Below are 27,755 nucleotides of genomic sequence, written 5' to 3' on the forward strand. Positions count from 1 at the left end.
AGCTGCTATTTTAGGGCAGGGATTTCGTCCAAGCTTTTCAGCTTTTGCACCTCACATTTGCACGAGACAGCCTCTGGCCAGTGCAAGGCTTGTTGATACGGGCTGTTTTGCGGTTTATTGCATCATAGAGAACATCGCTGGCAGGAATTAGGAAGATCGTGATGGGGTAGTTTCGACAGTGCTCCGCTACCTCGGTTTTCTTTGGATCACGATGCTCAGAAATTATATCAGATCCGTTATTGATCTCGACGTACGAACTATTTCAAGGCGGTCGAGACTTCATTCCTTCTGACGAGAGCTGGTCCGTCAGGCTGGGGCACCACTGCAGGGCAAGCCTTTTTTTTCGATCGCGCGCAGAAGGCAGGAAAGCTGTCAGGCCACAGCCGTTTGGCTCCGGTCCATGCTGCTTACATCCCGGCAAGTTTTCTGCAGGCCACATTCCGGTCCGCTTTCTGACTGGCTATTCTAGTGTTTAGGTTTGCCTAGTTGCTAGGGAAGTTTGGACCTATCAAGAGGCGGGTCCGAGGATATCGATTCCCACTTTGGGCTCAAGTCGCTTTCCACCCAGAGTATCGGCTCGCTCACACGAAAAATATTGCTCCATGTGTGCAGCTGTAGTAAGGCGGAAAACCAACAAGTCTCCACTGATACGGGGAGCCCTCGTACTTCTCCAAAGCAACCAGCTCAAAAGACACAAGCTTCCCTTGGCGTATGCAACCCTGCCGTTGTTCACCATAGGGCCTTCGCTGGTCCTGATATCCAGAGGGTTGGGGTGGGGGGGAAGGGAGGGGGGGAAGCAAGTCTCCCAGAATGTGTTTATTAGGTCGACCTCGCCCGTCCTTCTCCTCTCTTGAGCCTCCATCTACAATAATTTGCTTGTGAAACCATTCCAGCCCCGAGTTTAGCCCCCCAACCTTCAACAGCAGTAACTCGCTCGCTACGGTTGCTCTGTTTCCTTCGTTTATATACGTCGTTCGTTCGCTCAGGGCCTGTTGTTGTCAATCCAACACATCGATCACTGGTCAGCTATTCAATTGAATCAACATGACGAATACTTTCGCCCTCCTTGCCCTGTTGGGTACTGCCTCCGCTTGGGGAACAGGATACTACCCACCTCACCACAGCTCGAAGTATGAATATACTCCGCCCCCGTACACCCCTTCGGAGACCCCATGTGAGACTTCGACCCCGGTATACACACCACCGCCTTATTCTGAGTATACTCCTCCGCCTTATTCATCCAAGTATACTCCTCCACCTTATTCGTCCAAGTACACCCCTCCTCCTTATTCATCCAAGTATACTCCTCCACCTTATTCGTCCAAGTACACCCCTCCGCCTTATTCATCGTATACACCTGTAAGTCTCATGAGTACCACTTTACTGAACACTTACTAACGCTTCTTCGCAGCCACCACCACCACCACCAACTTCTACTCCTTGCGAAACGTCTATTTACACCCCCCCTCCGCCGCCACCGCCGCCAACTAGCACTCCATGTGAGACGACTACTCCTCCACCTCCACCTCCACCACCAACTAGCACTCCATGTAAGACGACTACTCCACCGCCGCCGCCGCCACCGCCCCCAAGCAGCACGCCCTGCGAGACGTCCTCGATTTACACGCCTCCTCCACCACCTCCTGTGAGCTTGATGTGAATTCCTTACGAGTTTGATCAAAAACTAACCCTAAAATCAGCCACCACCAAGCAACAAAACCACTCCTTGCCCAAGCTCAACTCCCCCTCCGCCACCACCTCCCCCGACAACTTACCCGCCTTACCACAACACGACAGTGCCTTGCTCAACTGTAACAACCACGATCACTACCCTGACGACTGTTACTGTTCCTTGCACTACCACTATTACTGTACGTACCTCGCGACATATGAATTGCTGTATTGTGAGCTAAGTATGAATAGATCACCAAATGCAAGGAGACGTGCTCTAAGACTACCATTACGACCACAACAACCACAACTTCGGTTTACACCACGACTTGCCCAACGACTTATATTGTGCCTTTGACAAGCACATTAATCCCCTACCCCCCAGCGACCTCTATCCCAGTTCCTCCGGTCACCACACCCTACTACCCACCGGCTCCTCCTACGCCATCCAGTAAGGCTCCTCCACCAGCCACCACGGCTGCTCCTCTGCCGTCGACCACTGTGGTGCCAGCTCCTCCCCAGTTCACGGGAGCCGCTGCCACCAACAAGCCGTATGCCGCGCTCCTAGCTGGTGCTGTCGCTTTGGTCGCTTGGGCGTAAAAGCCTGTATTGATTGATAATTTCTTGTAAATTTTGCATTCTCACGTTCCCTCACGATACAAACATGACGATTAATGTAGCTACTCTGCGGACATGCATCGGTGGAGTTTACCACGTTCCTTATAGGATGGATGGAAAGATCCCTAGTTTTGGTTCATAGTTCTAGAAGCATTGGAAGGGGCGGTGCAAGAGGCCGGGTAGGAGATTGGCAGCAAGGAATAGTGGCTGCGTAATTTTGGTGGATGAGGGATGGTTTGGTTTCAATTTGGATTCGATTTCATATTGGGCCTCGGCTTGGACGTAATGTTTTGTTCGTAGTGTTACCAACTGTAGTTGATGGTAACTGCTTAATCCAACGGTTTTCACGCGTCAAAGAAATATGGTCGATTGTGGAGAATGTGTTGGCGATGCAGTGAGATGTTTGTGGTGGTTTGTGGTGGTTTGTGGGAGGGTGATGTATCATGATGGGTCCATGGGCTATGATAGCCGCGTTACTCGAAATCGCCACAACAGCTCACAGCTGGACGTCATGCGCATGACCATTGCGGGGTGGCTTGCTAGTTCTTCTTCCGATACCGGTAAGAGCACGAGACACGAGATTCTGAGACGAGCGGTGCGGCTTGCTTCAAATATTACTCCGAGATCCGACGCGATGCCCAGGACTTGTTTCGAGAAAAGCGCGCTTCGACCGGTCACTTCACCCCCTCAGAGATTGCTCTCACAAAAAGCGAGCTGCAGAAAGTGCTGCACCAATAGTTGTGTTGCCACTCATCTTGAACTACTAGATTCAGCTACCCGGAACCCTACACGAGCGTCCAATCACTCGCTTCTCTGCAGTGACTGTCCGCCACTAGCTTGATGTTCGAGCTCGAGGCTGTGGATTGGATTCAGTATAAGTGTTGCACGGAAGCCTGTCGTACAAGCCACGAAAACGATTGCAGTGGATGGCAGTGGGCAACAGCGAGGGAGGGAGGCGAACGAGGGATCGGTCAGTCAATCAGGCGGCGGGGTAGTTTGATCAAGGAGGTTGGGCACAGAATCCACAACGCGATCATCATCGCATCAACACGAGCCTTTTTCGCCTCCCTTAACCCCAGCCAGAAAGTTTTTGGTGAGCATAAGCAAGCGCAGAGAATTGAACTTTATTGTTCGTCGGTGAGAGTGACGGCTAGTTGTCCGCAGGTACTTACTGACCGGAACGCCTCCTAGCAGCCCGCTTCCGATTTGGCCCCCGCTTCACCGGTCAGCATCCACTGTGCCTTAATTGATCGTCACGACGCGCGAGGGAGGACACATATCTGAAGAGTCCCTTTGAGTTTCTGAGTGAAAGACGGAATTGAAAATGGAGCAAATAGATGCTGGTAATCTTGCAGCGAGACTGAGGTGGGAACAGCAGGACTATTCGCTCCATGTCGAGGCTGCGTCGAGGCTCGAGAAGTACCCTGGTGAGTTGAATCCGCGATACAAGTAAAGGAGAGATGAGAAACTAATGAGTTGATAGCAAAACAACACGCGCGACGCGTGGTCGAGAAGTTAGGGGTGCCGGATGGATTGGTCTATCTGCCTGGCGAACCTCAACGAAACAATGAAGATAGCGATATGCCTAGGCGCTTTCGCCAGAAACGGTATTTCTACTATCTGAGCGGGTTTGTATCCTCTAGTATTCCGAGAGATGGTCGCTGACGGAACACAGATGCAATGAGCCTGATTGTCACCTGACATATGATATCCAAAACGATACTCTCTCGCTCTTCGTCCCCCGAATCAATCCTAAAAGGGTAATCTGGAATGGACGCGGATCAACACCAGCTGAGGCTATGGATAAGTACGACATCGACCAAGTCTTTTATATCGATGAACTACACGACTTCATTGTGGATTGGAGGACGTATTACAGAGGTAGTCTGTATATCCTCCATCCATCGCAGAATCCCCTGAAGCCCGGGTCCAAGGATGTTGATTCCGGCGAGCTGCAGCCAGCGATGAATCTCGCACGTGTGATCAAGGATGAGCACGAGATCCGAATGATCAAAAAGGCCAATGACATTAGCTCCAGAGCACATAGAGAAGTTCTCGCAAACATCACTAAGTTCAAAAATGAAGCCCAAGTCGAAGGATTATTTCTTGATGTCTGTATCTCAGAGCGAGCGAGGGAGCAAGCGTATGCACCGATCGTAGCTTCCGGTCCGAATGCGGGAACCCTGCACTACGACGACAATAACGAGGACTTTGATGACCGCCAGCTCATGTGTCTAGATGCGGGATGCGAATGGGAGCTTTATGCTAGTGATATCACGAGATCTTTTCCGTTGTCCGGTCAGTGGCCGAGTAAGGAGGCAAAGGATATCTATAGTCTCGTTCAGAAGATTCAGGACACTTGCATCCAGAAACTAGCACCGGGTGTAAGATACCTCGACGTGCACATCATGGCTCATCAGATTGCTATTGAGGGGCTGCTTGCATTGGGCATTTTACATAACGGGACAAGTGAGGAGATATACAAAGCGGGAACTAGCAGAGCTTTCTTTCCACATGGACTTGGGCATCACGTGGGCTTGGAGGTGCATGATCCGGGACAGGGAGATTTGATGAGCATGACGAGAGGAAATCCGAAGTATGAAAAGGTGAGCATTACCCCTTATGCGGAAGACTCGATCGTTGTCGGCTCATAAACTTTAGGCACCGTCAATATTCCCTGCAAATTTCCACCTTCCAGTCTACGATTCTCAAACATGCAGATCCCCAGCGGACCCTCAAAGCGGGTATCTGGAAGAGGGAATGGTTGTTACAGTCGAGCCTGGAATGTAAGCTGCTCTTTGAGTTATAATTTTCACAAGCTGATAGAGACCAGCTACTTTTCTACCTACGCTCTCAACATGTTCTACCTCCCCAATCCTATCCACTCCAAGTATATCAACACCGAAGCCGTGGCGCGCTACATAGCCGTTGGCGGCGTCCGCATCGAAGACGACATCCTCATTACTTCCAAAGGTTACGAGAACTTGACCACAGCACCGAAAGCCGAAGCCATGCTAGAGATTATTCGAAGCGGGAATGCTCAATGGCCATTTATTTCGGGATCCACAGATCTGGGTCCTGTAGTGGATTCTAGGATTGAGAAGAAGCCGGCAGAAGAGGAAGAGAGGCCACTTTTGCGTGCTCCAGGGATCAAGAAAGGTGCTGCGGAGTCGATTTTGAAGCCTCTCAGGAGGGCGCAGACTCTTCCCTTACAATCTGCCAGCAATCACCGATCCACAAACTTTGAGCCATTCAAAGGGCCACCTCTATTCCCCAAGTTTAAGCGAGCTACCACGCTCGATGTAAATGCCAGCCACAGTCGAAACCAGCTATCCGTGTCCACGGAATCCCAAGAACCAAAACCCCGGAACCCCTTTTGTGGCGATGATACATCAAGCCTCACGCACGCCTACTTAGACTTCATACAAGACCGACCTCGTTGGCACCGAACACTAGTTTCAATTCCTAGCTCCCCAACTGAGGTTAAACCTGTTTGCAAGAAATGCACAATCCTAGCGCAGACGGTCGATCGACTAAGGCTGAATCTCATGAAGTCGGAGCAAGAACTGCCGAAATTGGGAGTCAAGCCTGCAGCGGCAAGGAAAGCTCCAGAGATGTCGGAATGGCCCAGGATTGAAAGGGCTGTACCAATGTCCCCAACCAGAGCAGAAGAGAAGTGTATCGAATCCAATGAAGTGAAACGTGCGTTCGAAAGGTTACCCGAGAAGCCAGAACCGTATCGTCAGAGTATGCCAAATCTGCCGCAGCCTCATGATGGAACTGCCCCACGGTCAGCTACCCAACTTGTACGTCCGATGTCCATAATCCCTTCGACGAAATCTTATAGAAGCTGCCGCCTTTCGAATGACGTGCCACTCCCTTCTACAAAAGCGCGTCGGTCAGCTACGTTTGATGGGGACTTACACACTGCGAGGTATCCAAGCCAGAATGTCTCGAGCGCGAACATCTACGATCTAAATGTCCAAACGAGACGAAAACTTCCCGTTCCAAATGACACTCCATGTCTCTCACGGGCAACTATGCTGCAACAGAGACTTTCTGATCACTTGCCCGCATCACCACCGGACCTTCCAGCTCGAGAAGTGCCAGTAGCACAACCTTTATTACCTGATCCTTGTTCTAGGCTCCGGAAGCCGGTCCACAACTTCAAGGTATCTAATATCCCTAGCCCTAATATAGCAAACGGTGGTGTAGAACACCACCCAGATGTCGTACCACACACGGCCGCGGTGAAAAATCACCGCACTCTGCCCTGTCCATTCTGCTCCCGACCCTGCAGTAGCGACGATGTCTGCAGAAAATGCCCACAAGGTATTACGGAAGCTCGCAAACAACGATGGTTGCAGCCTTTCGATACGCAAACTCCAGCGAGTCTTGAGTCCAGGGCAACTCCCCCAGTTAGAATTTCTCAAGCTTCAGCAAATCCCACACAACAGAACGATGCACTAGATCGGAATCTCAGGAAAGCCATGGATATGCTCTGGGATATAAAACAACAGTTACAAAGGTCTGATTTGGGCACTGAGCGCGTCTGGGGAGATGAAGGGGCGGAGGGGCGGAGAGAGTGGAGTGAGAGAGTCGTGGGAGATGTTGGACGGGCTTTTGTGGAGCAGCCATTCCCGAGACGTAATTAGTTAGAAAGTAAAAGGAAAGGGAGGGCGAGAGTAATCAGCTGTATTTTGTGTTTATTTTTGCCTGAAGCAAAAATGGCGCGGCCTTTTAAGTTAACGTTAAGGATTTTGCGGGCGCAGGGTGTTTACTTTGTGGGAGGATTTTCGTGAAGCAAGCATTGAGCAGGGGAGATTAATTTTATAGTGACGCCATGAGAGTAGCCTCTGGGCTTCTTATTGCTAGGTTACGGATGCGATGTGACGTGTGGCTCTTTGCGAATCCACGGCTACTGAGTTGTGATGCTAATCACGTCAACGTTTTGTTGGCCCTCATCTTCCAAAATCGAGTTCTCACCAACTCTTATGACACTCTTCCCTTTAATCTTAACTAGTACGAGGCTGAGAACTAGAGGTTTACATAGGTACTGTTGTAGAAGTACGTAAAGCGGCCGGGCTCGCTACGTCTGTCATATTGTAAATTTTCATAGGGTTGAGGCATGCGCATTTTTAGACTCCAAGTTAAGTACAGCTGTATGGAAGAGAAGGTAAAGGGGCAACAGAGTTTATGTACCTAGGTAAAGGATGCACTCATATAGTCGATTTCCGCTCCGATTGTGAAATACTGATCACCTGACCAGATAGAGGACTTTATAATTGACTACATCGGCGTGTACAATGTCTCCGCTTGTACTAAGCATCTAGAACGATCTTTATGCTCATGATGAGTACTGTAGAGAATTAATAGCTACACTTTCTGGAAGATGAGTCAGCCGTAAATACTCCAGTTAGAGGACGAAGAACTTACGCAGGATGCGGTCGTTGTAGTCTTTAGTTCTACTATATTGATTAGTAATTCGGTTAAAAATGGAGTTCCATGTCCGTCAATAAGCTATTGTCTCTTTTTACGAGGGATCCTAAGTTCCGCCTTTTGCGATGCCGCATATTTCTTCGGCTTTTAAAGTCTTCATTACTAACCCCTTCTACAGAGTTTCTGTCGCTGGTTTTGTCTGTTTGATAAAGAGTCGTAACCCCCTCAAGTCTCAGTATGCTGCTTTATCCTTGGAAGTAATCAGGACAAGTATTTCCAAGACTCTAGTTGGATATCAATCCTTCACATTGAAACACGGGGCATTCAAGGTCGATGTGGAAGAATTTAAGTCTTAAAAAAGGGCCGAGTCGTCGTCGCAGGTGCCCAGCCACAAGATCGTGGAATTGGATTCCAGAGACTTAGTCCTATCCTTCTTTCTTTCTTTCCCTTATCTTTCTAACTGACTTGACCTTCGGGTGGAAAATGCACTGTCCCTTCGATTCCTTGCTCATCGAATGGGCTGTGAAAAGAGAAAATTGGGGAGCGGAGATTACGGTGGATGACTTTCGTCATATTTTCATAATCGTCGAATCTCCCCGTATTTGGTAACCAGTTTAACTACTCCTACATATGGTGTCATAGTCCCAGAAGTATTGTAGAACCAGTTCATCAGTTTCCCTCCACTTTTAGAGTCAGTATTTTGGTCTGCGGAGTTGGTCTGTGGAACGCTGGATGTGTCGTCATAGCCGCAAGCATTTGCTCTCGGATCGTGAAATTCGCTGCAGTATACGGCAACATCCGGGTCTACCTTGCGTCTTATAGGATGGCTCCGTATTACACGGCATTTTTGACTGTGGCTAAGCCCCGGGATACTGTAATATCGCGTGTTTATGCGAAACAAACTTTTGGCGCGTGACTGAGGTCTCTCACTGCTGTGATAATGCATGCAAAGTGCTGGGGTCTTCTGTTCGTTTGCTGACCAATAGGATTGACCTAGTTACTGTGAGCATTTGCGCGAGTACAAAAACGTTGGTACTGTGAGCACGACACAGTCAGCTTTTCACAATCCCAGCTCGCCTGCGCTCACCGGACCTTCACCAGCACCTCGCTCCGCATGGGTAACCAAGCTTCTGTTCCTAAGCCCGGCACCAAGTTTCAAGTTATCGGGGCTGGGTTGTCACGCACTGGGACAGCATCGTTCAGCGAGGCTCTTCATATTCTTCTTGACGGCCCGGTCTACCATGGAGGCACGCAAACCACCATGGGCCACCCAGTGGAGATCCGCTCCTGGATCAAGCTCCTGTCTCATTGGCCTCCCTCCAACGAAGCTGACAAAAAATTGGGTTTGTTTTTCTGCCATCCCAAACTGAGTTCATTCAACCCGTTGAATACTAATGGAAACGTAGTTTTCCAAATCCTTAGAGAACGGTTCAACGGCTACGCGGCAGCTACTGACGCGCCAACGTCCGGACTTGTGAAAGAGTTGATTGAACTTTATCCAAACGCAAAGGTTATCTGCACCGTACGTGACCCGGATGCATGGGTGAAGAGTATGGAAGGTGTATCAAACGCTGCGACGATGTGGTTTCTTCGGGTCGTGCTCTTTCCTCTGCCAGGCATGCGGCATTTTGTTGATTATATCAATGCTCTCCGGGAGCAATGGCTATACCTGTATGGAGAGCGGGAGCCAGTTACAAGGCAGACCTACAACCAACACATTGAGTGGTTGAAGGAGACTGTTCCAGAAGGTAGGTTGGTGTTCTTTAGTGTCAAGGATGGGTGGGGGCCGCTGTGTAAGGCTCTCGGGAAAGAAGTGCCACACATTCCTTTCCCCAACATCAACGACGGGGAAGCCATCGAGAGATTCGCTAGGCTGATGGTCAAGCGTGGGTTGGTGAGGTGGTTGGCGATTTTTTCTACACTAGGAATAGCCATTATCTCTTACTTCTATATGTAACTAGAGCAGTTGCTTCGTGATCAATGCTGAAACCCGAGGCAGTAAGCATTGCATTAATAGGGAGCTTCTAGCCAATCCTCTGAGCCGATCAGTCTCCACTTTCATAACTCTGACGTTCTCATTGTACTCTCCTTGACTAGGAGCGTGTTTTGAACCGACGGAGTTAGTGGGTTGGCAGCGCGGCGTTCTAGAAGGTGGGTTGAGATCCGAGGATCTTCGCACGCTTCTCGCTATAGTTGTTACTGGCGCTGTAGTACTGAAGCACTCTGTTTTGTTGAGGTGAGAGTCTCGGAAAGTTGACGATAGCCAAGAAGCGCACCCAGGAGTCACCGTGGCTAATCAGAGCTTAGCAATGTCTGAGGGCTTCACTAGCTTTCATTTGAAACCCCAGGACAGATGCGATTAGAATGTAGCTGGTGAGTGCCAAATCCACGTGATTTCATCGCAGATCTCGACTGCCTAGGTATCAAGTTTCTCCTATTGAAGATAGAAATATCGGATTGTTCAAATAATGGTTAAGTGAGAAGCCAGCTCATCCAGCATGATAATAAACGACTTTGAGGACTAGAGGTGCTGACTAGGCAGCCACCCCGTGAGCCCGTGGAACAACAAAACAATGATTCAAGAGAAACCACGTAGAAGAGAGTAGCTAAAATCTGCGCACATACCTTAGTCTACCTACCTTCTATTGTTTACCGTCGTAATCGTGCTAAATTCAAGCGACGAAAAGTGGCAATTGACGACGTTACTATTAATCAACGAAGGGATGGTCGTGGAACTACCTGAATTAGAAATTCGAGAATGAGACTAGAGAAATAATATGAACAAATATAAAAGTCTATTAGGTATTCAACACTAGATAATTTGATAGCTAGAGGAGCAAACTTCTTTAATGATGGTCACCTCTCTAGCCACTTTACCACTCACCCCTACAAAGATTCCGCAAAGCTTTTGATGGTCTCTCCTTTCTCTCCCTTTCTCGTTTCTCCTCACGTCTGTTCCAATCCTCGACTTCCTCCTTCACGATATTCAACAATTCATGCATAGCTTCAGTCGGTTTCTCAAATGAAGTACACTCAACAAGAGAGTATTCAATAGCGTTCCTTTTTAGTGGGTCGTCAAAGATACCAGCGACGAAACGAAACTGTCCATCAGGTAGGACGCTTGTGTAAAGTTCAGTAGACGGAAAAAGGCTTCTGGCGGCCCCTAGTCTGTTTTTAATAGAGCAACAAGCGGGATAGCATCTTGAAGTAACGTACTTTTAACACGCTCCCCCTCAATTGCTAGCTCTCTCCTGGAGCTGTAGACTATTTCGCGTTGAATCAATGTCATTCCTCTTGCATCAGAACTCGATTCTGGATGCGTAGCACGCCGTTGAAAACCATCAATTCGAGGATCATCTAAACCCTGGGTAGAGCTTGAATAACTACGCCGAGGCTGGCGTGATTCGCGACTTTGCCGACTTTGATAACAGCATTTCTCTAGAATATGGTTAGCATCGCTCGAAACACATGAAGTCCACACTTGCGTTCGTTAAGCTGATGATGTAACTTGTCAATTTCAGCCTTGTATTCCTCTGGCGTTCTGAATAGAGGCCGATCCCCTTCTGGTTGTGAGTACTCATCTTGTTCATCTTGGTAACTCAGATTTTTATTTTTGCATCGGTCGTTTTCATATGCGTCGGAATAGTGCTTCTTAGAAAACTCTCTCTTGCTCTGAGGTACGTAATTCTGAGCAAAGTGAGTGTCTCTCCTACGCCTCGAGTCCCAACCACTGTGGTAGTTTCCGCTTGGTCCAGGGAATGTGTATGAATGTCGCGGTGCACTAAAAGGGTCTTCCGCAGCCTGCTTTCTTAATCTCTCCTTGGCGTGGCTTATGTTGGTTTGAACCCAATAATCTTCTTCAGAATCGCTCGCCGAGTCAAAGCTCTGCGGTCGGCGTCGTAATACGAGTACGTTATCCTTTTGTGGCGAGCTTTGCTGTGAGATAGCAAGTTAGAAAGCACGCTAGTTAATAGTGAGGTTCAGCTGAACTTAATCACCTACGTCCATGATTTTGGACTTGGGAGCATCTTGGATAGCTCGATGGAAGCGGCGATCCATTGGAAACATAGTTTGAGATACCACTGCGAAAAGACCTTGGATCGTCGCCCGTGTCAAGCTGTGTGTCAGAAGGGAGTTGAGTTTGTAGTCTAGTAAGTAGGATAGATATCGGTGTGGTTTGTGAGTATGCGGTGGTGAGGATGTTGAAAGGAAGAGGTACGGCTATGCGATGATAGAATTATCCTTTAATATAATATCATCATTCTGAATGCAGGAGATGAGATGGGCGTTGTGCGCTAGGCTAGGGCGTTGAGTTGACGTGACGCCCTGCAAGCACACCGGAAATGGGTGAGAAAAATTATATTTGAAAGAATCTGATGATAGAAGTTGAATGATATCAGGCAATATACAGGACTAGTGGAAGATCAAAAGAGTGAAAAAATAACATTACGCCTGGATATACTTTGGAAATATAGAAAGTAACAACAATAAACTCAAACTTCACACAACCGGCAACGATGGGAACTTCTCGTAAAAGTCAGTGAAATTGTATTTTCAACACACGAAGCCACAAGAAGCCAATAGCGAAGTATGTTTTGTCTCCGGACAGGGCGGGCCATGTTGTTTTGGTGTCATGAGGCAGACCAATGAGGTTTGCGAGGGGAGTGAAGCAAGCCTCATTTCTTCCCAGCCGCTCCGCCACACCAGCCTCGTATTGACCATCGCAGAATCTCCAAATTTACCGTCGTCTCACTAAATTTCTCTATCCTTTCATTCTCCCAAGCCTCGCTAGCAAACTTCACATCTCCTCCAAGCGCTTTATATTTATCATCAACCACTGTCGCAGAGCCCTAAGGCAGTAATATGTTGTTCGCCTGCCCAAGTGACTGAATTCGCAATGCGCTTATTGTTAACTATCTCGAATAACCTGGTGACAATCTTGAATGATCAACCCCTTACTTTGTACCATTCTGTGAGACGGCTCGAACACTAACACTCACAAGTTCCGTACCGGAATGTTTCTTTCTAGGTGTCCATACCAATTCGGCAAAGTTCTTTTGTGACCCGTTCCGCTACTGAACTGTAAGTCCTCTATAGCACTAGCCCACCTTAACAAACTTCCTTCACTCCACGCGGTTCCCATCAGCGCGAGTCCAAAAGGCATTCCAGTGTCCGAATGAACGCCGGCAGGCAAAGTGATCATGGGATATCCAGCCTGTGCAGCAATTTGGTACGTTTGACCAACATCTGGAGGGACTAGGAGCGCGTCAAGTGGTCTACCATTATTGGCTAGCGCAGCATCGATACCTTCTTCTTGGGTGCTCTTCTGACAGAATGAGAGAGCTTGGAAGTAAGTTGCGTCCATTATTCCCTTGGATTCTAGAGAGGCGAGGAAGCCATCCTGACCTGAGTAGAAAGCTGGAATACCAAGTGGCCAGGGATTTCCTCCTTCAGTCCCATCGTTGGCATAATTGTATGCAACAATGTCCTCTAGGCTGCGGATGTTGGTATTTTTGAGTTCGGAAAGGTAGGTCTTGACTAAGCAGGTAGATACAATCAGCACAAGTGTTTTGAGAAAACTTGGGAGCACTACGGTCTAATAGATCTGCTGAATATCTTTATTAAAAAATATTTGAACACTGACTTTCAAGATCGAGCGGCGAATAGGTAACAAGAGGAAATGAGAGCTGACGCACTGTTGTTATAGAAGTCCACTTTCACCACGGTGTATTCGGATTCATTTGGATATCCCCGCGTAGTGCCGTAGTCCCAGTTCCAGCCGTCAGGCGAGACAATCTTTTGGTAATTTGGGAGCTCAGTTTCGTTAACTATTGTCGCGCCGGCAGATTCAATTAGCGATATTAGTGAGAGAAGGGTTGATTTTTGCTCGTTATCTGCATACACCCAGAAGCTGTTCCATGGTATGCCGAATGTTGCACTTGATAGGCTAGACCTGTTAGTCAAGTATTGTAAGTATCCTCCGCTTGGAGTGTTTCCTTCCTGCGCGAGTGTATAGTTATCCCTCTCGTCTATCCCATATATTGCATCAAATGCGTACGCAGCGTCTCGTACTGTGCGACCGAATGTGCCGACGGAATCCTGGTGTACACTCTCTGGAATCACTCCAGCCCTCGATGTCAGACCCACAGTAGGCTTAAAGCCAACGATTGCGTTGCGCTCCGCTGGATTAATCACACTACCATCCGTTTCGGTGCCAAGAGCGAAGGAAACCACGTTGCCAGCCACAGCGGCTGCACTCCCTGAGCTACTCCCTCCGGGATTGAGAGTGAGGTTGTAGGGACTTCGAGCCTGCCCGCCCCTCGGGGAGTAGCCCTCGGAGTAGTTGTTCGACCTCATATCTGCCCACTCACTCAAAGTCGCTTTTCCAAGGAGTAACGCGCCCGCCCTCCTCAGCTTTGCCACCACATGTGCATCCCTAGACACTACACTCCCAAGTAGCATCCAACTTCCTGCGGTAGTCTCCATCTGATCCTTTGTCGCGATGTTGTCTTTTACGATGAACGGAATGCCGTGGAGCCGGCCGCGGACATTTCCGGCCCTACGTTCCGCATCTAAGGCAACTGCGATGTCCATGGCATCAGGATTGAGTTCAATGACTGAATTGATGTAGTCATCCACTTGTCTGATTCTTCTCATATAGCACCTAAGCAGATCCACCGCCGTCAAGACCCCATCGCTCATAGCACCCTGTAGCTGGTCGATTGTCGCTTCTTCTAGTGTAACGTTTCCACATTTTGGCATCGGAAAGAGCCCAGCAGTTTCTCCATTACTCTCCAGAGGGAAATAATATGGGTACGGGTTTTGAAGAGGATCAATCGAGAGGACACATGATGGGTTTTGTGCCGTATCGCAATAAGCACCGTCCTGCGTCCCTGACGTTTTGCCAAGAACAAGGATTGAGAAGAGTGCAGTGATGACTGCCAATACCATGATGCTGGACGAGATGCAAGGTGACGGGAGCAGGATCCAGGAAGCTAGATGAGATGGGGTTTTGTACCTGCATACCATCCAAGCTACTACTTGGACCTACCCGAAATCACGAAGATAGCTATCCGATCTGCCCCGCCTCCAAGGAACTCAATGATATGTAAGCCAGAACCCCAGAGTTCGATAGGCCTTAGATTTCGGGCTTCGTACCTAGAGTGTAGTAGACCATGTCGACGAAAGTCTTTACGGAAAATGCGATATAAAGTTCGTTACTGTTAAAGGACCAACCTGTAGTGCTTAAGGGTTCAGCTGATTACTAAGTATTTGCTTACCGATCTATTCTGTGGGTTAATCTGTGCAATGTCTTGGCGATATCTTAAACTTTACTTTCCGCCACTAAATTTATATAAGAACTTATAATTTTACCTATAGTTAATTAGCTTTTTTAATCCACTAACTACCTAACTCTTAAAAGGTGCTTTAGATGCTGCTGTAGTAAAAGCTTTAGCTAATAGTTAGCAGGTAGTACTTGTAACGATTCGCATGAATCGTTCCATTCAAAGTTACATGACGAACCTATATCTGAAGGTTCCGCGTATCTGTCCCGACCCTGCCCTGCCCCTGCGCTACCCTTATCTCCAAGTATTTGGCTTCACCTCTCCCCTTAGCTAGCTCGGTAGTTTTCTGATATCCTTTCGTACGAGGCCTATGTGTGTCAATAGAATTCCCAGGTTTCTGAGTCCCCACGCACTCCCATATGCCTCTGAGTGTAGCGATTCTCATGAATCGTTTCATCTCGGGTCGCTCGGAACCTATCCGAAGGGTCCCCGTATCGGCCCCGACCCTGACTCGACCCTGTCCCCCGCGGTTACACCTATTCCCCCAAGTATTTAGTCGCACCTCTCCCCTTAGCTAGCTCGGTAGTTTTCTGATATCCTTTCGTACGAGGCCTATAGGTGTCAATGGAATTTCCAGGTCATTGAGTCCCCACGCACTCCCATATGCCTCTGAGTGGATTCCTACCGCATTCGGACCCAATGTCTTGCCTGCGCCGTTACACTGAGTGGATTCACACCGCATTCGGACCTATTGTCTTGCCTGCGCCGTTACAGTACTAGTTTTTAAACGCGTAGCTGCTCTAGATATAGCTTTTAGAGTAGAAAATGTTTGATAAGGGCCTTTTAAAATACTAGAAATTAGTTTTATTATGGTTTAGTTAAAAGGTATGTATATTTTTAAAATCTAACTAAAATAATAAATATTTAGTTATATATAGACCTAAGTTGTTGCTTTGTCAAAGTTCTTATATATTTAGCAAGGCAAAAACAATGCGACGCGAATGCCAAGACATTGCACAGATTAACGCACACAATAGATAACTAAACAGTGCTCGAACACGCCAAGGCGATTTCGAGGCTGACAACGATCCCTAGGTATCCAATTCCTGGCCCTGCCACTTTACATGAGGCTCTTCCACTGCAGACTGAAGTTTGAGGTTCTGTGACAACACTGGAGAATTCACTTCCTAAGTCAGTGATTTAGCACAGAAGGAAGCATGGCATTCGCCCGCCCCCAAATGGCTCTATATACGATCCCCAACACCTCCCACATCTCTCCTCATTGCGGATAGTACTAGTATAACCCCCAATGAAGACCAACCTTCCGTCTGTACTCTTCAGCGCTTCCAAACTGACGTTCCCCGTACCGTACCGGCCTAGAGAGGTCAGCTACAGAGATCATGTAGAGGTAAGTACTGCATTCGCCTCGGAAACAGTCTACATCAGCGCCACAGGAAGTGCTTGCCATGTCATCATCGACCCAACAACGTCCACCAACAACGACTGTCGGATGCATCTTGCCTTGCGGAGGGAGCTAGCTTGGGCCCTTGGGGGCGTATTGTTTGCCATGTTCGTATTTACCACCTTTCTGATTATCAGACTCGGACGCCAAGTATCTGGAATCTTTGCAGAAGCCTCGAGTATCGTAGGCGTTGCCAGTCTCTATCAAACGTTGTTAGCAAGGGGCTTGCTCGACCCCCGTGGGGCAATATCTGGTCCTGTAAGCAAGGGCAACGGAGACACCAGTACCTTTGATCGAACGACCACTGTGCACGACAACCTCTCGACGCAACAAATGCCAGTCAAACAAGCTAAGCATAGACAAGGGCACATCTTGGTGCATCCCGCATCGCTCACACTCTTCTGGTTCTGCCTTGTCGCTGTTTTGGTCATGATCCTCTACTACCGCTTCGTCAGCAAACCAGGCACGAATAATTCCTTTGAGGATTTTTATGAACAGCTAATCTTTTGGCATCAGGTTCTTTATGACATGCATCGGCCTAGCCATAAAGCTGTACTGGGGAGCTGTAGAGAAGCATCTGCGCTCGATCGCGCCCTATGTTGCGATGGCGTCTGAAGGCGGTGCCACAGCGGATAAAAGTGTACTCGTTCGAATGCCGGGCCATCCTATTGTTGGCTTAATCTACGGTTCAAGTTGGCTTCAACCTCTGCTTGGCCTGGCTACATTAAGTGCCGTGCTTAGTGAGGTGCTCGTCATCACCCTGAACACTATTCCCTTCTCAGTATCGACTGCCTACCTAGCTTTCGAGCTTTCTGTCTACATCAGCACCGGTATCATTTCACTCATGATTGTCACCATACCATTCATCGTCATATGGAAGATGCGGGAAAGAGGAAAATAGTGTGTAAAGCTCCCGAGTGTATCACGGAAGTGCTTGCAATGCTCGACGATGACCTACGGAGCAATTTTAGCAATCTCAGAGAGCTCGGAGGTTCCCAAAGAGACCAGATTGTTAGAAGTTGGAAGATAGATACTCACTGGGAGGGCAAAGCCAGTGCAGGAATAATTACAGAAGAATTTTGGTGTATCATTCCGATTAAGTAGTTCTGGCTTTGATATCAGAGGCGCCTTTCCCCGAGAGATTGCAATGCCAATGCAGTTTCTCTCAACCGTTCGCTATCACAAGGTGAGAAAGAGAGTGCTTGGGGAGGAGCAAGGCTGCGGGGCTGAGGTCGGCCCGACCGCCAAGACTCCGCACAGCCACAAGCCACAGTCATCACAAATAAATTGCACCGTGATGATTATGTATGTTGGTCTCAGGGATGGCAGACCCACTTGTATATAACGTATATATATACATACACATACATACATACTGTATGAAACCTGAGGCTGTATAGAACGCTTAGTAAGCGCATTATTTAACTAATAAGCTGCTTATGTAAAATTACATGTAGGGTGCATCTTAGAGGTGAACAAATCTACTAACTTTCTAGCTTTCTAGAGCTTAACATTTAACCTTTGTGCAATTAAAGCTTAGTAGTACTATACAGAGCACCTTTGTATACAATTTTCTAGTGTTAAGATGCCACCCTAAGAGTTAATTAAGTAGAGCAACGTTATTAGAGTCGCCTAAATTAGCAGCAATAATCTAAAAGTTAAATGTCGCTATTGCAATAAGCAGTAGACTAGCTCTGCTGTACAGCGTATTAAGCGCTATATAAGACGCTGCAACAAGCTCCTGTTAAAGCTTTACAATTAATATAGACATTAAAACAATTAATAATTAGTTGTTAAGAGTTTAGGGCAGAGGCTGCTGCTAGCAGAACTGCAGATAAGCGCTTATAATTACAATAAGTGCACCCTACTTCTTGCTAAAGCAATATATAGCGCTAGAGTCCTACTTAGCTTTGTAAGTAAGCATTTTGTATACACGTTAACACACGTGTTAACTAGTAAATTTATAGGTTAAGCAGCTAGCGTTCTAACAATTTCTAAGTGCTATTTGCTTAGCGTTTACGCCGCCATTACGTAAGCAACTTGCAAACAAAATACTTAATACAACGTATACAAATATAAAAGAGAGGGTGCTAAAGAAGCTAGAGAATAGCTACAGGCAGGTTACTTTACTCTCTAACAGGTGGACTAACTTGCGCGGTAAGGCAGTTGTTAATTACATTGCAGTAACAAGATGCAACACTATCTTCTAGAAATCTACCCCTACAGGCGCTTATTACTATACTAGCAAGTATATTGCTTAGGAAGTTAGAGATGTAGTTAAAGAGCTAAATCTAAATAATATTATTATAATTACAATAGATACAGCTAGCAATATAGTTATTGCGCAGAAAATACTAGCACAGCAATTTCCTAGGGTGCTTATGCTTAGATGCGCTGCCCACATCCTTAATCTAGCTGTTAAGGATATATTTAAGCTTAACTACATTGCAACGCAGTAGAACATAGTTTTTAAAATTATTAAATACTTTAAAGAATTAACTCTCTAGGTAGGATTACTAAATTTAGCGTTAAAATTAATAGGAATAGCCTACAGAGCCCTAGCCCTACCTAGTAAGACTAGGTGGTGGGGGAAGCTTAACGCTGTTAAGAGCTTACTAAGCAACTAACCTGTTCTTAAGCATATTCTCTACAGAGTCTTCCCACCCCCTTATACGCAAAATGCCTACAATAATTAAGAGAGATATGTTAGAATATAATTAATTATACTTTAATACAGCTTTTAGGAGCAGGTTTGCAACCTACAAGGACTTTTAAAGCCCTTTTAGGAGGTTACTTAGGCGCTGCAGAGCGTACAGCTAAAGGGCTCTTAAGCCTTCGCATACATCCACTATCTCCCTACAGAACTAGTTACAACTACCTTGCTAGCTACCTAAGAAGTACTAGACATTATTACAAAGCGTTCTAAGCAAATTTAGCGTACAGAGTTCCTTATTGCGTACATTTGCAACCCCTCTGTGTGTGCTAAGCGCCTAGTTAAGTTTACAGCAGAGATGTGGGCAGAAATTAGGCAATACCTCTACTAACAATACAGCGATCTCTAGTGTGCGTCTAGTATTGCTATAGAGCTTAAAGACGCGTATTTTTGCAAAGAAATCTATGCTAACAACGTTAATTAGAATACTTTTAATAAATACAGCAATCTAGCTAGTTAGTAGTACAATATTAGGTGCAGTAAAGACCTCTAAGAGCTGGCAATATACACACTTAGCATTAATCTAACAACAGCTGCAGCAGAGCGTAATTAGAGTACACACAGCTTTATTTACAACAAAGTACGCAATTAATTAACTAATAAGCGTGTAAAGAAGCTTGTGTACGTTTTTAGCAACCTTAAAATTAACTTAAATAACCCCCTTAAGGCGCCTAAGTACTTTAACAACAAGCAGGTAGAGATTAAGGATGTTCCTAAGGATAAAGAGGGCGAGGAGGTGCTAGGGGAGATGCTAGGCTTGCTTAGTTTCTAAAGAATTATCATGTATTAGTAAGCGATCCATACATACATCTTATACCAGTATATATACGTTCTATACCATATACTGTATGGATCGTTTCATACCGTATACGACCCATCCCTGGTTGGTCTGGGTTGTTATACACTAGCCGAAATTGGTAGCTGGTTCGATCGGAAGTATCGACTGGGGTAACTAGCGGCTATGCATGAAATTGTGCGTGATAGTAGGCACAAGGCTAATAATAACTTCTTAGTATAATAGTAAGGTGTTAAGGCCTAATAAGGCCGCTTATAAGTATTATAGAATAGTAAGAGCTTAATAGTAGGGCTGTAAGGAAGGAACTCTATCACGCTATAGAGGGAGGCTCTCTACAAATTAGGCGCAGAGGTGATAATGCAAATGTAATTTATAGGTAAGAGGCATCCTAGATCTTTAAAAATAGCTAAATTACATTATTTATACTTAATTTTAGTGAAGCTTAACGTGTGTGCAGAGTTATACTATGCCTCACCACGTAGCGAGAATCACTACGTAGCGAGAAAATTCTACTACTTTACGGCTTAAATCGCCACCACGCGTATGAATAAAGTTCTGGCTGGTAATACATGCTTCTTCACGTATTTACCTACTATATACTAGCCTGCAGTTAGAAAATTACGACAGCGTTATGAAGTTCTCGGTGTGATTCTTTAGGCATCAAGATCTGCTTTGACTATTCCACCCCTGTTTGATCGCGATTGAAAGCAACATTATAAGTTTCGGAACCTAAATAATGTAGCTCGACCGAGATAGGTTTAGATTATTTTATACCAACATGGTTGAGGATCTGACGAAGGAAACCGAGAGTTTCTCCGATAACAGCAGGAGAGGTCTTCGATGGCGCGTCTTGTCGCGCGGCTCGATCTGTCTTAGTGTAATTTAAGCACGCATTTATGTAATCAGAAGGCTTTAGCGTCATTACCTCATCTGTGGCGCATGGCTAGGGTCTCTGCTCTGTTTGTTCTGTTTGTTTTGTTTGTTCTACCATGCTTAAAATAGCCCCGTCCAGTCCCTTTGTTCCAGCATGCTTAATATAGACCTCCCCCACTTTCTTTGTTCGCGCCCGCCTGCGCCGTACTCTGGGGGTTCCCTCTGGGGCCCTCTGTGGTCCTGGGGGCACTCGCCTGCCTGCCTCCGCACTCTCATCGCCATCATCATACACAGCTAACATGGATAGAGCCAGTAAAGTACTCTCTGAGGGCATTCCCGAGGGCATACCGAACACCTACTCTGCCATAGCTGCCCATGGAGACGTCCCGCTCTCTACCCTCCACCATCGTGCACGAGGACGACGCTCGAGAGAAGACAAGGCTCAGAGCCAACTTTACCTCACACCATGCGAAGAGAACGCTGTCGTCGAATACTTGTTACGAATGGATACTCTCGGGCAACCTGTGCGGATAAAGTATATACCGTCGATAGCATTCAGTGCTACACGTCATCGGCCTGAAGCAGATAGACCACTTAAGCCTCCTGGCGTGAACTGGGCCAAGAGACTCGAAAGACGCTGGGAAGAGCTTATAGCGATAAGGGAGAAGCCAAAAGACTGGAATCGGCTTAATATATATAACAAAGTCTCCCGCTGGTTTGAGATCATCGGGAAGGAGCTCCAAAAGCCGAAGGTACGGCCGAAGAATGTCTATAATATGGACGAGACTGGAGTCATGCTGAGCATGCCCAACTCCGTCAAGGTCCTTGTTGGTAAGGATAGTAGACGAGGCAGCCGTAGAGGCGCCCGCGTGAAGCGAACCATGGTAACCGCTATTGAATCTGTGTCCGCCGACGGTAGGTGTCTTAATCCCATGATTATCTGGCCCGCTTCGACCCATCGAGCCAACTGGACTACATTTCCCACCCCTGGCTGGATGTACGCGATCTCCGATACAGGATTCTCCGACTCTTATATTAGCTTGCAGTGGCTTAAGCTTGTCTTTGATCCCCAAACTAAGCAGCAGGCTTGTGGAGAACCACGTCTACTTATTTGGGATGGGTTCGGCACACATGAAACCCTTCAAGTGCTAGAGTTCTGCTTTGAGAACAACATCATCCTCTGCCGTCTGCCCTCGCACACATCCCACGAGCTTCAGCCTTGTGATGTCGCACTGTTTGGACCGCTGAAAACATACTATCGCGAACAGGTTGAGCGGATGGAGCGAGGAGGGATTAATACTATTGGCAAGCAGCATTTCACGTATCTCTACAGTCCCGCAAGGGAAAAGACATTTACCAAGAGGAACATCCTTGCCGGATGGAGAGGAAGCGGTTTATTCCCCTTCAACCCTGACAGAGTTCTCGCTAACCTACCTAAACCACCTCTTGTTGAACTAACGATTCCAACAAACAATAGAACGATGGAGGAGGTTCGATACGAGGCGTTGCCAACGCCCGTAACGCCAAAATCAGGAGAGGCTTTGACATCGCTACTTGACATAATTGAACGGGTTCCGAATACCGAAGCAAATAGCCAGCACAGAGAGAGACTTCAACAGAAAGTGTCCCATGCCGCTCAGACGTTTCTTGCACACAATGCCCTTCTTCGCGATGATAATAAATTCCTGACCCAAGCAAATGACGAAAGTAAACCTCGCCGAGCAGTAGGGTCGAAAAAAGTCGGTGATGGGAGGATAATAGTGTGGAAGGACGTCGAACAGGCGCGGATAGAGGATGCGGAGAAAAAAGCAAAGAAGGCCGCTAAGGAGGCTAGGGCAGCTACAACAGGCAAGAAACGTGGTCGACCCCGAAAGAGTGCTACAGCAGATACGCTGGAGCCGCAGGCTAAGGTAGCGCGAATCAGCGAGACACAGATTGCACAAGGCGAAGCTGGTCCCTCAGAACCAAGGACTAAGGTTGTGCAGTGCAGCGAAGCACGGGTTGAGCATGAAACAAAGCCATGGAGAGCCCCAGAGGCGCATATGTATTAGCGTGGGGTTTATATTATAATTTCGGCGCAATGAAGATCGTGTGTCATTGCTTTTGCTGCACTCACTCTGCCATGGGCTATTCTTACGCTTGCTGCCGTACCCGGTGATCATACTGTATTCTTCGTCATCGAGATCCTCAATATCCTCCTATTCAAAAAGGCGTTAACCAAGACAGCGCAGATAGATGCAATATGTATCGCGAACAGCGAAGCTAGGCCTTTAGAGGCAAAGATCATGCGGAGGGGCGAATCGCAGATTGAATGTTAGGCTTATCCCAAAGCCATAGCGAGTCCCAGAGGCGAGAATCTAGTACTATAGCAGACAAGTCTGTGTAGCATTATTAAAACACCTATAGAGGCTGAAGAAGTAGAGATAGTACTTACCTCATAATGTGATGCATTCTTCGTTAGTTCGATGATGCAGATAATCCCTGCGTTTGTCGGCGGCGAAAAGCCTTATGCATCTCCATTTCCCTCATAGTGCCTCTTCCCCTTACAATTCGTCCAGTGTCATCTTTGAAATTGTAATCCCACACGTGCTCGTCTGGATCTTCTTGAGGTCGAAAATCTGGGGCTTTTCGAGGCGGCAAATGAGGGTCAGTCGTGTACCGCCACTCTTTCTCGATCGCACGGCGTGCGGCTGCGGTCGTCGCTGTCATCCTGTGTGCCTCTTGCTCCTGTAGATGGAGGAGAAAGTTGCTTCGTAGAAGCCAGGACTTGCCGTAATCGGGACACGAAGCAAGCTTGCATGGGTAAGCCCATACGTGCCCAGAAGGGAGGTCGGCATCAGCATTGTCAAACTCATCATCAAGCTCGGAAGGAATAGGAGGATTGAGGTTCAAGGTTGTCATAACTGACTTGCTAGCTCGTGTCGTCTATTAGTGGAGAATGGGCGTGTTGACTTACTTCAAGCGCGGGGCATACAGGGAAGTCTTAGACGAAGAGGCTATTGCCCTTTAGTTTTTACGTTAGCTAAGCGCTAAGCCACAGATGTGCCATCCTGGTGGCGTAGATTACATCGTAATCATTATGTGAGCATGTCGGCTGGCCGGGGTCATCTCGCTTAAATCATGAGGTACTGATCAGCGTGGCGATATTGCATGAATCATCTTCCTTTAGCCGTCACAAGGCTGAGGAGGACCTATCAGCGTGATGTTCAGACTTTATGGGTCTGATGCAGTACTTGACAAAATTTTGGTATGACAAGGCCTCAGCGTTGAGCCTGCGATAAAGGTGACCTGTTATAATGCGAAACATGGCCTCTACAATAGGGGCCGCGATAGCGATAACAAGGACAGTATTTTTCTAAGTAGTGATCGTTAGATGATTCAGAAGGACGCCAAGTATATAACTTTAAGTTAAAAAAATTTAATTGGTAGATGCGGAAAGAGTTTTCGCGACTGTAAGTCTAAGTACCTTTTGATTTTCTCGCTACGGGGTGATTCTCGCTACGTGGTGAGGCATAGTAGTTGCTTAAGGTTAAAGTACTTGTAATATTTTTTGGCAAAGGTGGTTTTTCGGCTCGGTTGGATGGACATTATCCTCAGAAGTGAATAGAACAACCATTGTGAATCAAGCCCAGTACTAAGACAATAAGGTGGCGAGATCTGGTGACTTCGTGAAAACGAAGCAAAAGCAATATTGAATTGTTGAATTGAATGAGAGAAAACACCTTAATCCATTGCTCCTCCCGGACAATTGATTAATACTTAAGCTACTGGATCTTCGAGAATGGCCGTGGAAGCCGCGATGCTGACAAACTTAAAGTCCATCCTTTTCAATGATAAGATATTTACCATACTTTCACTTTGGGAACGGAGCAAATGGGAGCCCAAGCTTATTTCGCAAACCCGAGAAAAAATCTGGCTTCTGTTCCAACGCATTTAAGAATGCAGTAACATCTTCCGCAATTGCACGAAGCGATACCTGGAGTTTCTTGGCCGAGCTACCTAGTCCAGCTAGCTGTTCTCGAACTTCGTTGTGCTGCAGACCTTCGACTTCAAAAGCCTCGTGGATCACTTCATACTGTTCACATTCCTTATCGGCGGAGTTTAACGCGTCGAAAAGGGGGTCCGGCAACCACACGACCTGCTGATCATCTGGATTGAAAAGTTGCTGGAAGATACGTCGGTAAACGAGAAGGATCTGGAAACATCGATCATAATAGTGTGTCAGAATCTTAGCCTCAGTCAAGGCTGCGATTTGAGACTTTTCTATTGAACGCATGCGGTTGGCCATCCTGTTCAATGCTTGAGCGCTGTCGATATTCGCATCTTCCATGCGCGTAATGAGCTCGTTGTAGACTTGTTGAAAGCTGTCACTTTCCTCTTCGATAGCTTTGGCAGCCTGTTCCCTCTCAGCTGCTGCACGAGCAACAGTAGCAATCTCAGCGTCTTTCTCCTCCAAGGCTTTAGAGACTTCCGCCTGAAGCGCTTCCAGATTTGAGCTGTCGTCATGGAGTTGGTCTCGAAGCTTAGTAACACAATCCCTCAACTGGTTGTTTTCCTGCTCAAGCCTTTCCATTCGCCTGTCCTTTTGTTCTGCTGCAAGTTGCTTCTGCGTCACCTCCTGCAGCTTCTTCCGGTAAGACTCTGCCCTCCCTTCCGCGTCCTCCATCAAACCCTTGTAAAATTCCACTCTGCGCGCCTCTTGCAAATAATCAACCTTGAGCTGGTTATGGTCGCTTGGTAGATCTTCCACTGCCTTCTTTGCGGCTTCCAACTGCTTCTTCAAGTCCTCGTTTTCTTCTTGAAGCTTCTTCTCCCGCTCTTCGCATTCTTGCACGTATGATTTCATGTCCTTGAGTTCCCGCAAGTCCTGGAAATGGTCCCGCATTTCCTCTGGGATGATGTCTTTACCTTGGCAGCCATTCCTGGTGGCCTCATTCCAGGCTATTTGCATTTGTTGGCGGAGAATGCTGAGGTGATTAATGGAGGACATGATGGTAATGGAGGCTTGGGGGTTTGCAGATCGTGGGCGCGGTGTAGAGTAAGCCCACTCGGTGTGTCGCAGGTATAAAATGACCCCTTGAATTTGTTTGCTTAAAAGATGCTTCGATAGAAAGACATTGTACCTGAACGTTGAAAGAACCCATGTGACAAACATCCTTGTGCAAACTCAGTGCCTTACATCGTTTACTACATGGTAGGTGGGTTACAATATCTTCTCATGAAGTGCTAAAGCAGAGTACACAATTTCCGAGTTGTTATGATATCTGTGGGAGATTTTCTGAGAGACTGAGACGCTCGATTGGATCTAGGCAGCATGGCGAAATGAAAAGCACCCGACGTTTTCCGATCAAGCAGGAAAATACCCATACCCAAGGGCTGCCGCGCTTTTCCAGTACCTGTAGTTCTTCAACTAGCCTGTGCATGGTAGGACTTGGTCGTGCTGATTAGGAAACCCCTTCGACGAGGAGAGAGTGGGTCGGCAACGTCAAACTAAACACCGAGGAGGAGTAGTAGCACCGTACCAACTTTTCTGCACCAAGATCCATTGTATTAATAGAAAACTCACGATAATTGTTCTTAAATAATTTGCAAGATACACATAAAAACCTCCGAGTGGTCTAAGTCCTTCATTTATTGAGTGACTGCCACTGCGCTCAGAGCACAAGAGAGCCTAATTAATCATCACACCTCCGGGAATAGTCTCCAACCCTAACGTTGCATTAGTCAATATTCAGTTCCACCAAGCTAGGGTTCGAGTGGACGTACATCCGTTGCCGTCGACGTCCTCCTTCATCGTCTGCGGAATGGTGCATTTCATCGCATCCTCGTCTGACTGCCGTACAAGCTCCTTGCATTTGTCATTATCGCAGCGTGCGTTCAAGGCACGTTGAAGCGAGTCTCCTTTCCAGCCAAACATGTAATCGCCGTGCTGACCATGGCCGGTTCTATGAGGGAATTGTAAACGCGTGGATTTGAACCGGGGTGCAGTTCATCACTTACGCATCACCCATGGCATACACGAATGGTTGACTGCCATCCTCATTCCACAAGCTCTTATTATTGTATGGCTTTGTATCCCACATAACCTCATACATCAACTGTGGCAGGTGAACGGGATGCGATTCTGGACACTTTCCCCTTTCTAACGAAACGTTGTATGGCCGATGGACAACAGGCTCCAAGTAAGGCTCGAATGGAATCTCAGAGTATACAACATGGCTCTGATGATCCGGAGAATCAAGATTCACGCCATCCCAGCACGTGGGAAAGCTGATGGTCGTGCGAATCCCCCCAGGGCAGAAGTGGTCAGGGAGACTGGTTGTGTCATTTCCGGTGCAGGGTGCTCCTCCGAATGGTTTGAAATCCGCACCTTCGAAGCATCGATGGCAAAGACCCCGAGATTCACCTTTCGTACTACGAAGCGTCGGGTTGCCGGCCAGCATGCGGAACCCCTAGAATGGCACTTAGGAAGTGCATCGTAAGATTGTCGGGGTGAGATGCAAGAGTGGCATGCGTCTGTAATTCAAAAGTGAGAAACCCGGACTCACCGGTTTGAATGCAGTAACATTACTAATCCCATCATATGGCGGAATGTAATACACCGTAATCCCACCGTTCTGCCTCAATCCTCCATTCTCAAACTGCTGTACACGCTTAAAAGTTCCATTCCTCGCCTTGTAATACAAGGCCGCCGTCCAGTAGTTACTAAAGTCCTCGCTAAACGTGCAGCTTGTGCAATTGGATCGTGAAGGTAGATCGTATTCCACAGGCTTCATGTCAGCCCTGAATGAGTTTCCGCCAACGATCTGATGCACATGCGGAGTTCCGACGACTCCTGGATTAACGAGTGGGTCGAGTCGCTCCACGACGAGTTGGGAGCATGCGAACCGCATCATA

General features: G+C 47.3%; 10 protein-coding genes across 10 annotated transcripts; 4 read left to right on the top strand and 6 right to left on the bottom strand.

The window, feature by feature from the left end:
- Positions 1-429: 429 nt before the first annotated feature.
- On the bottom strand, positions 430-778 carry BDR25DRAFT_39193 (uncharacterized protein). Its single transcript, XM_033698175.1, has one exon. It carries the CDS (start codon positions 734-736, stop codon positions 509-511), a length of 228 nt encoding a protein of 75 aa, XP_033546598.1. The 5' UTR covers positions 737-778; the 3' UTR covers positions 430-508.
- Positions 779-875: 97 nt separating this feature from the next.
- BDR25DRAFT_304209 (uncharacterized protein) lies at positions 876-2,694 on the top strand. The gene is made up of 4 exons (XM_033690160.1): positions 876-1,359; positions 1,412-1,645; positions 1,701-1,871; positions 1,924-2,694. The coding sequence occupies exons 1-4, from the start codon at positions 1,045-1,047 to the stop codon at positions 2,269-2,271; spliced, it is 1,068 nt and encodes a 355-aa protein (XP_033546599.1). The 5' UTR covers positions 876-1,044; the 3' UTR covers positions 2,272-2,694.
- Positions 2,695-3,335: 641 nt separating this feature from the next.
- On the top strand, positions 3,336-7,038 carry BDR25DRAFT_39267 (Creatinase/aminopeptidase). Its single transcript, XM_033698213.1, has 5 exons — positions 3,336-3,716; positions 3,773-3,917; positions 3,965-4,895; positions 4,951-5,075; positions 5,123-7,038. Exons 1-5 carry the CDS (start codon positions 3,614-3,616, stop codon positions 6,942-6,944), a joined length of 3,126 nt encoding a protein of 1,041 aa, XP_033546600.1. The 5' UTR covers positions 3,336-3,613; the 3' UTR covers positions 6,945-7,038.
- Positions 7,039-8,797: 1,759 nt separating this feature from the next.
- BDR25DRAFT_263116 (uncharacterized protein) lies at positions 8,798-9,723 on the top strand. Its single transcript, XM_033686802.1, has 2 exons — positions 8,798-9,071; positions 9,135-9,723. Exons 1-2 carry the CDS (start codon positions 8,843-8,845, stop codon positions 9,683-9,685), a joined length of 780 nt encoding a protein of 259 aa, XP_033546601.1. The 5' UTR covers positions 8,798-8,842; the 3' UTR covers positions 9,686-9,723.
- An 878-nt stretch (positions 9,724-10,601) lies between these two features.
- On the bottom strand, positions 10,602-11,918 carry BDR25DRAFT_343465 (uncharacterized protein; the record flags this gene model as incomplete). The annotated part of the gene is made up of 4 exons (XM_033693826.1): positions 11,731-11,918; positions 11,210-11,664; positions 10,945-11,138; positions 10,602-10,891 (listed from the first exon to the last, which is right to left on the bottom strand). Exons 1-4 carry the CDS (start codon positions 11,794-11,796, stop codon positions 10,602-10,604), a joined length of 1,005 nt encoding a protein of 334 aa, XP_033546602.1. The 5' UTR covers positions 11,797-11,918.
- A 651-nt stretch (positions 11,919-12,569) lies between these two features.
- BDR25DRAFT_288154 (amidase signature enzyme) lies at positions 12,570-14,689 on the bottom strand. The gene is made up of 2 exons (XM_033688373.1): positions 13,425-14,689; positions 12,570-13,266 (listed from the first exon to the last, which is right to left on the bottom strand). The coding sequence occupies exons 1-2, from the start codon at positions 14,677-14,679 to the stop codon at positions 12,725-12,727; spliced, it is 1,797 nt and encodes a 598-aa protein (XP_033546603.1). The 5' UTR covers positions 14,680-14,689; the 3' UTR covers positions 12,570-12,724.
- A 7,519-nt stretch (positions 14,690-22,208) lies between these two features.
- Positions 22,209-22,909, top strand: BDR25DRAFT_288158 (uncharacterized protein; the record flags this gene model as incomplete). Its single annotated transcript, XM_033688374.1, has 1 exon — positions 22,209-22,909. The coding sequence occupies exon 1, from the start codon at positions 22,340-22,342 to the stop codon at positions 22,907-22,909; it is 570 nt and encodes a 189-aa protein (XP_033546604.1). The 5' UTR covers positions 22,209-22,339.
- BDR25DRAFT_263126 (uncharacterized protein) lies at positions 22,883-23,810 on the bottom strand. Its single transcript, XM_033686803.1, has 2 exons — positions 23,293-23,810; positions 22,883-23,236 (listed from the first exon to the last, which is right to left on the bottom strand). Exon 1 carries the CDS (start codon positions 23,757-23,759, stop codon positions 23,316-23,318), a length of 444 nt encoding a protein of 147 aa, XP_033546605.1. The 5' UTR covers positions 23,760-23,810; the 3' UTR covers positions 22,883-23,236; positions 23,293-23,315.
- An 848-nt stretch (positions 23,811-24,658) lies between these two features.
- Positions 24,659-25,848, bottom strand: BDR25DRAFT_370402 (uncharacterized protein; the record flags this gene model as incomplete). Its single annotated transcript, XM_033697139.1, has 1 exon — positions 24,659-25,848. One exon carries the CDS (start codon positions 25,846-25,848, stop codon positions 24,712-24,714), a length of 1,137 nt encoding a protein of 378 aa, XP_033546606.1. The 3' UTR covers positions 24,659-24,711.
- A 741-nt stretch (positions 25,849-26,589) lies between these two features.
- BDR25DRAFT_227470 (uncharacterized protein) lies at positions 26,590-27,754 on the bottom strand (the record flags this gene model as incomplete). The annotated part of the gene is made up of 4 exons (XM_033685248.1): positions 26,590-26,803; positions 26,859-26,989; positions 27,032-27,310; positions 27,407-27,754. The coding sequence occupies 4 exons, from the start codon at positions 27,752-27,754 to the stop codon at positions 26,590-26,592; spliced, it is 972 nt and encodes a 323-aa protein (XP_033546607.1).
- Position 27,755: the final 1 nt, after the last annotated feature.

The sequence above is a fragment of the Lindgomyces ingoldianus genome, assembly GCF_010093535.1.
Source record: "Lindgomyces ingoldianus strain ATCC 200398 unplaced genomic scaffold BDR25scaffold_19, whole genome shotgun sequence".
NCBI lineage: Eukaryota > Fungi > Ascomycota > Dothideomycetes > Pleosporales > Lindgomycetaceae > Lindgomyces > Lindgomyces ingoldianus.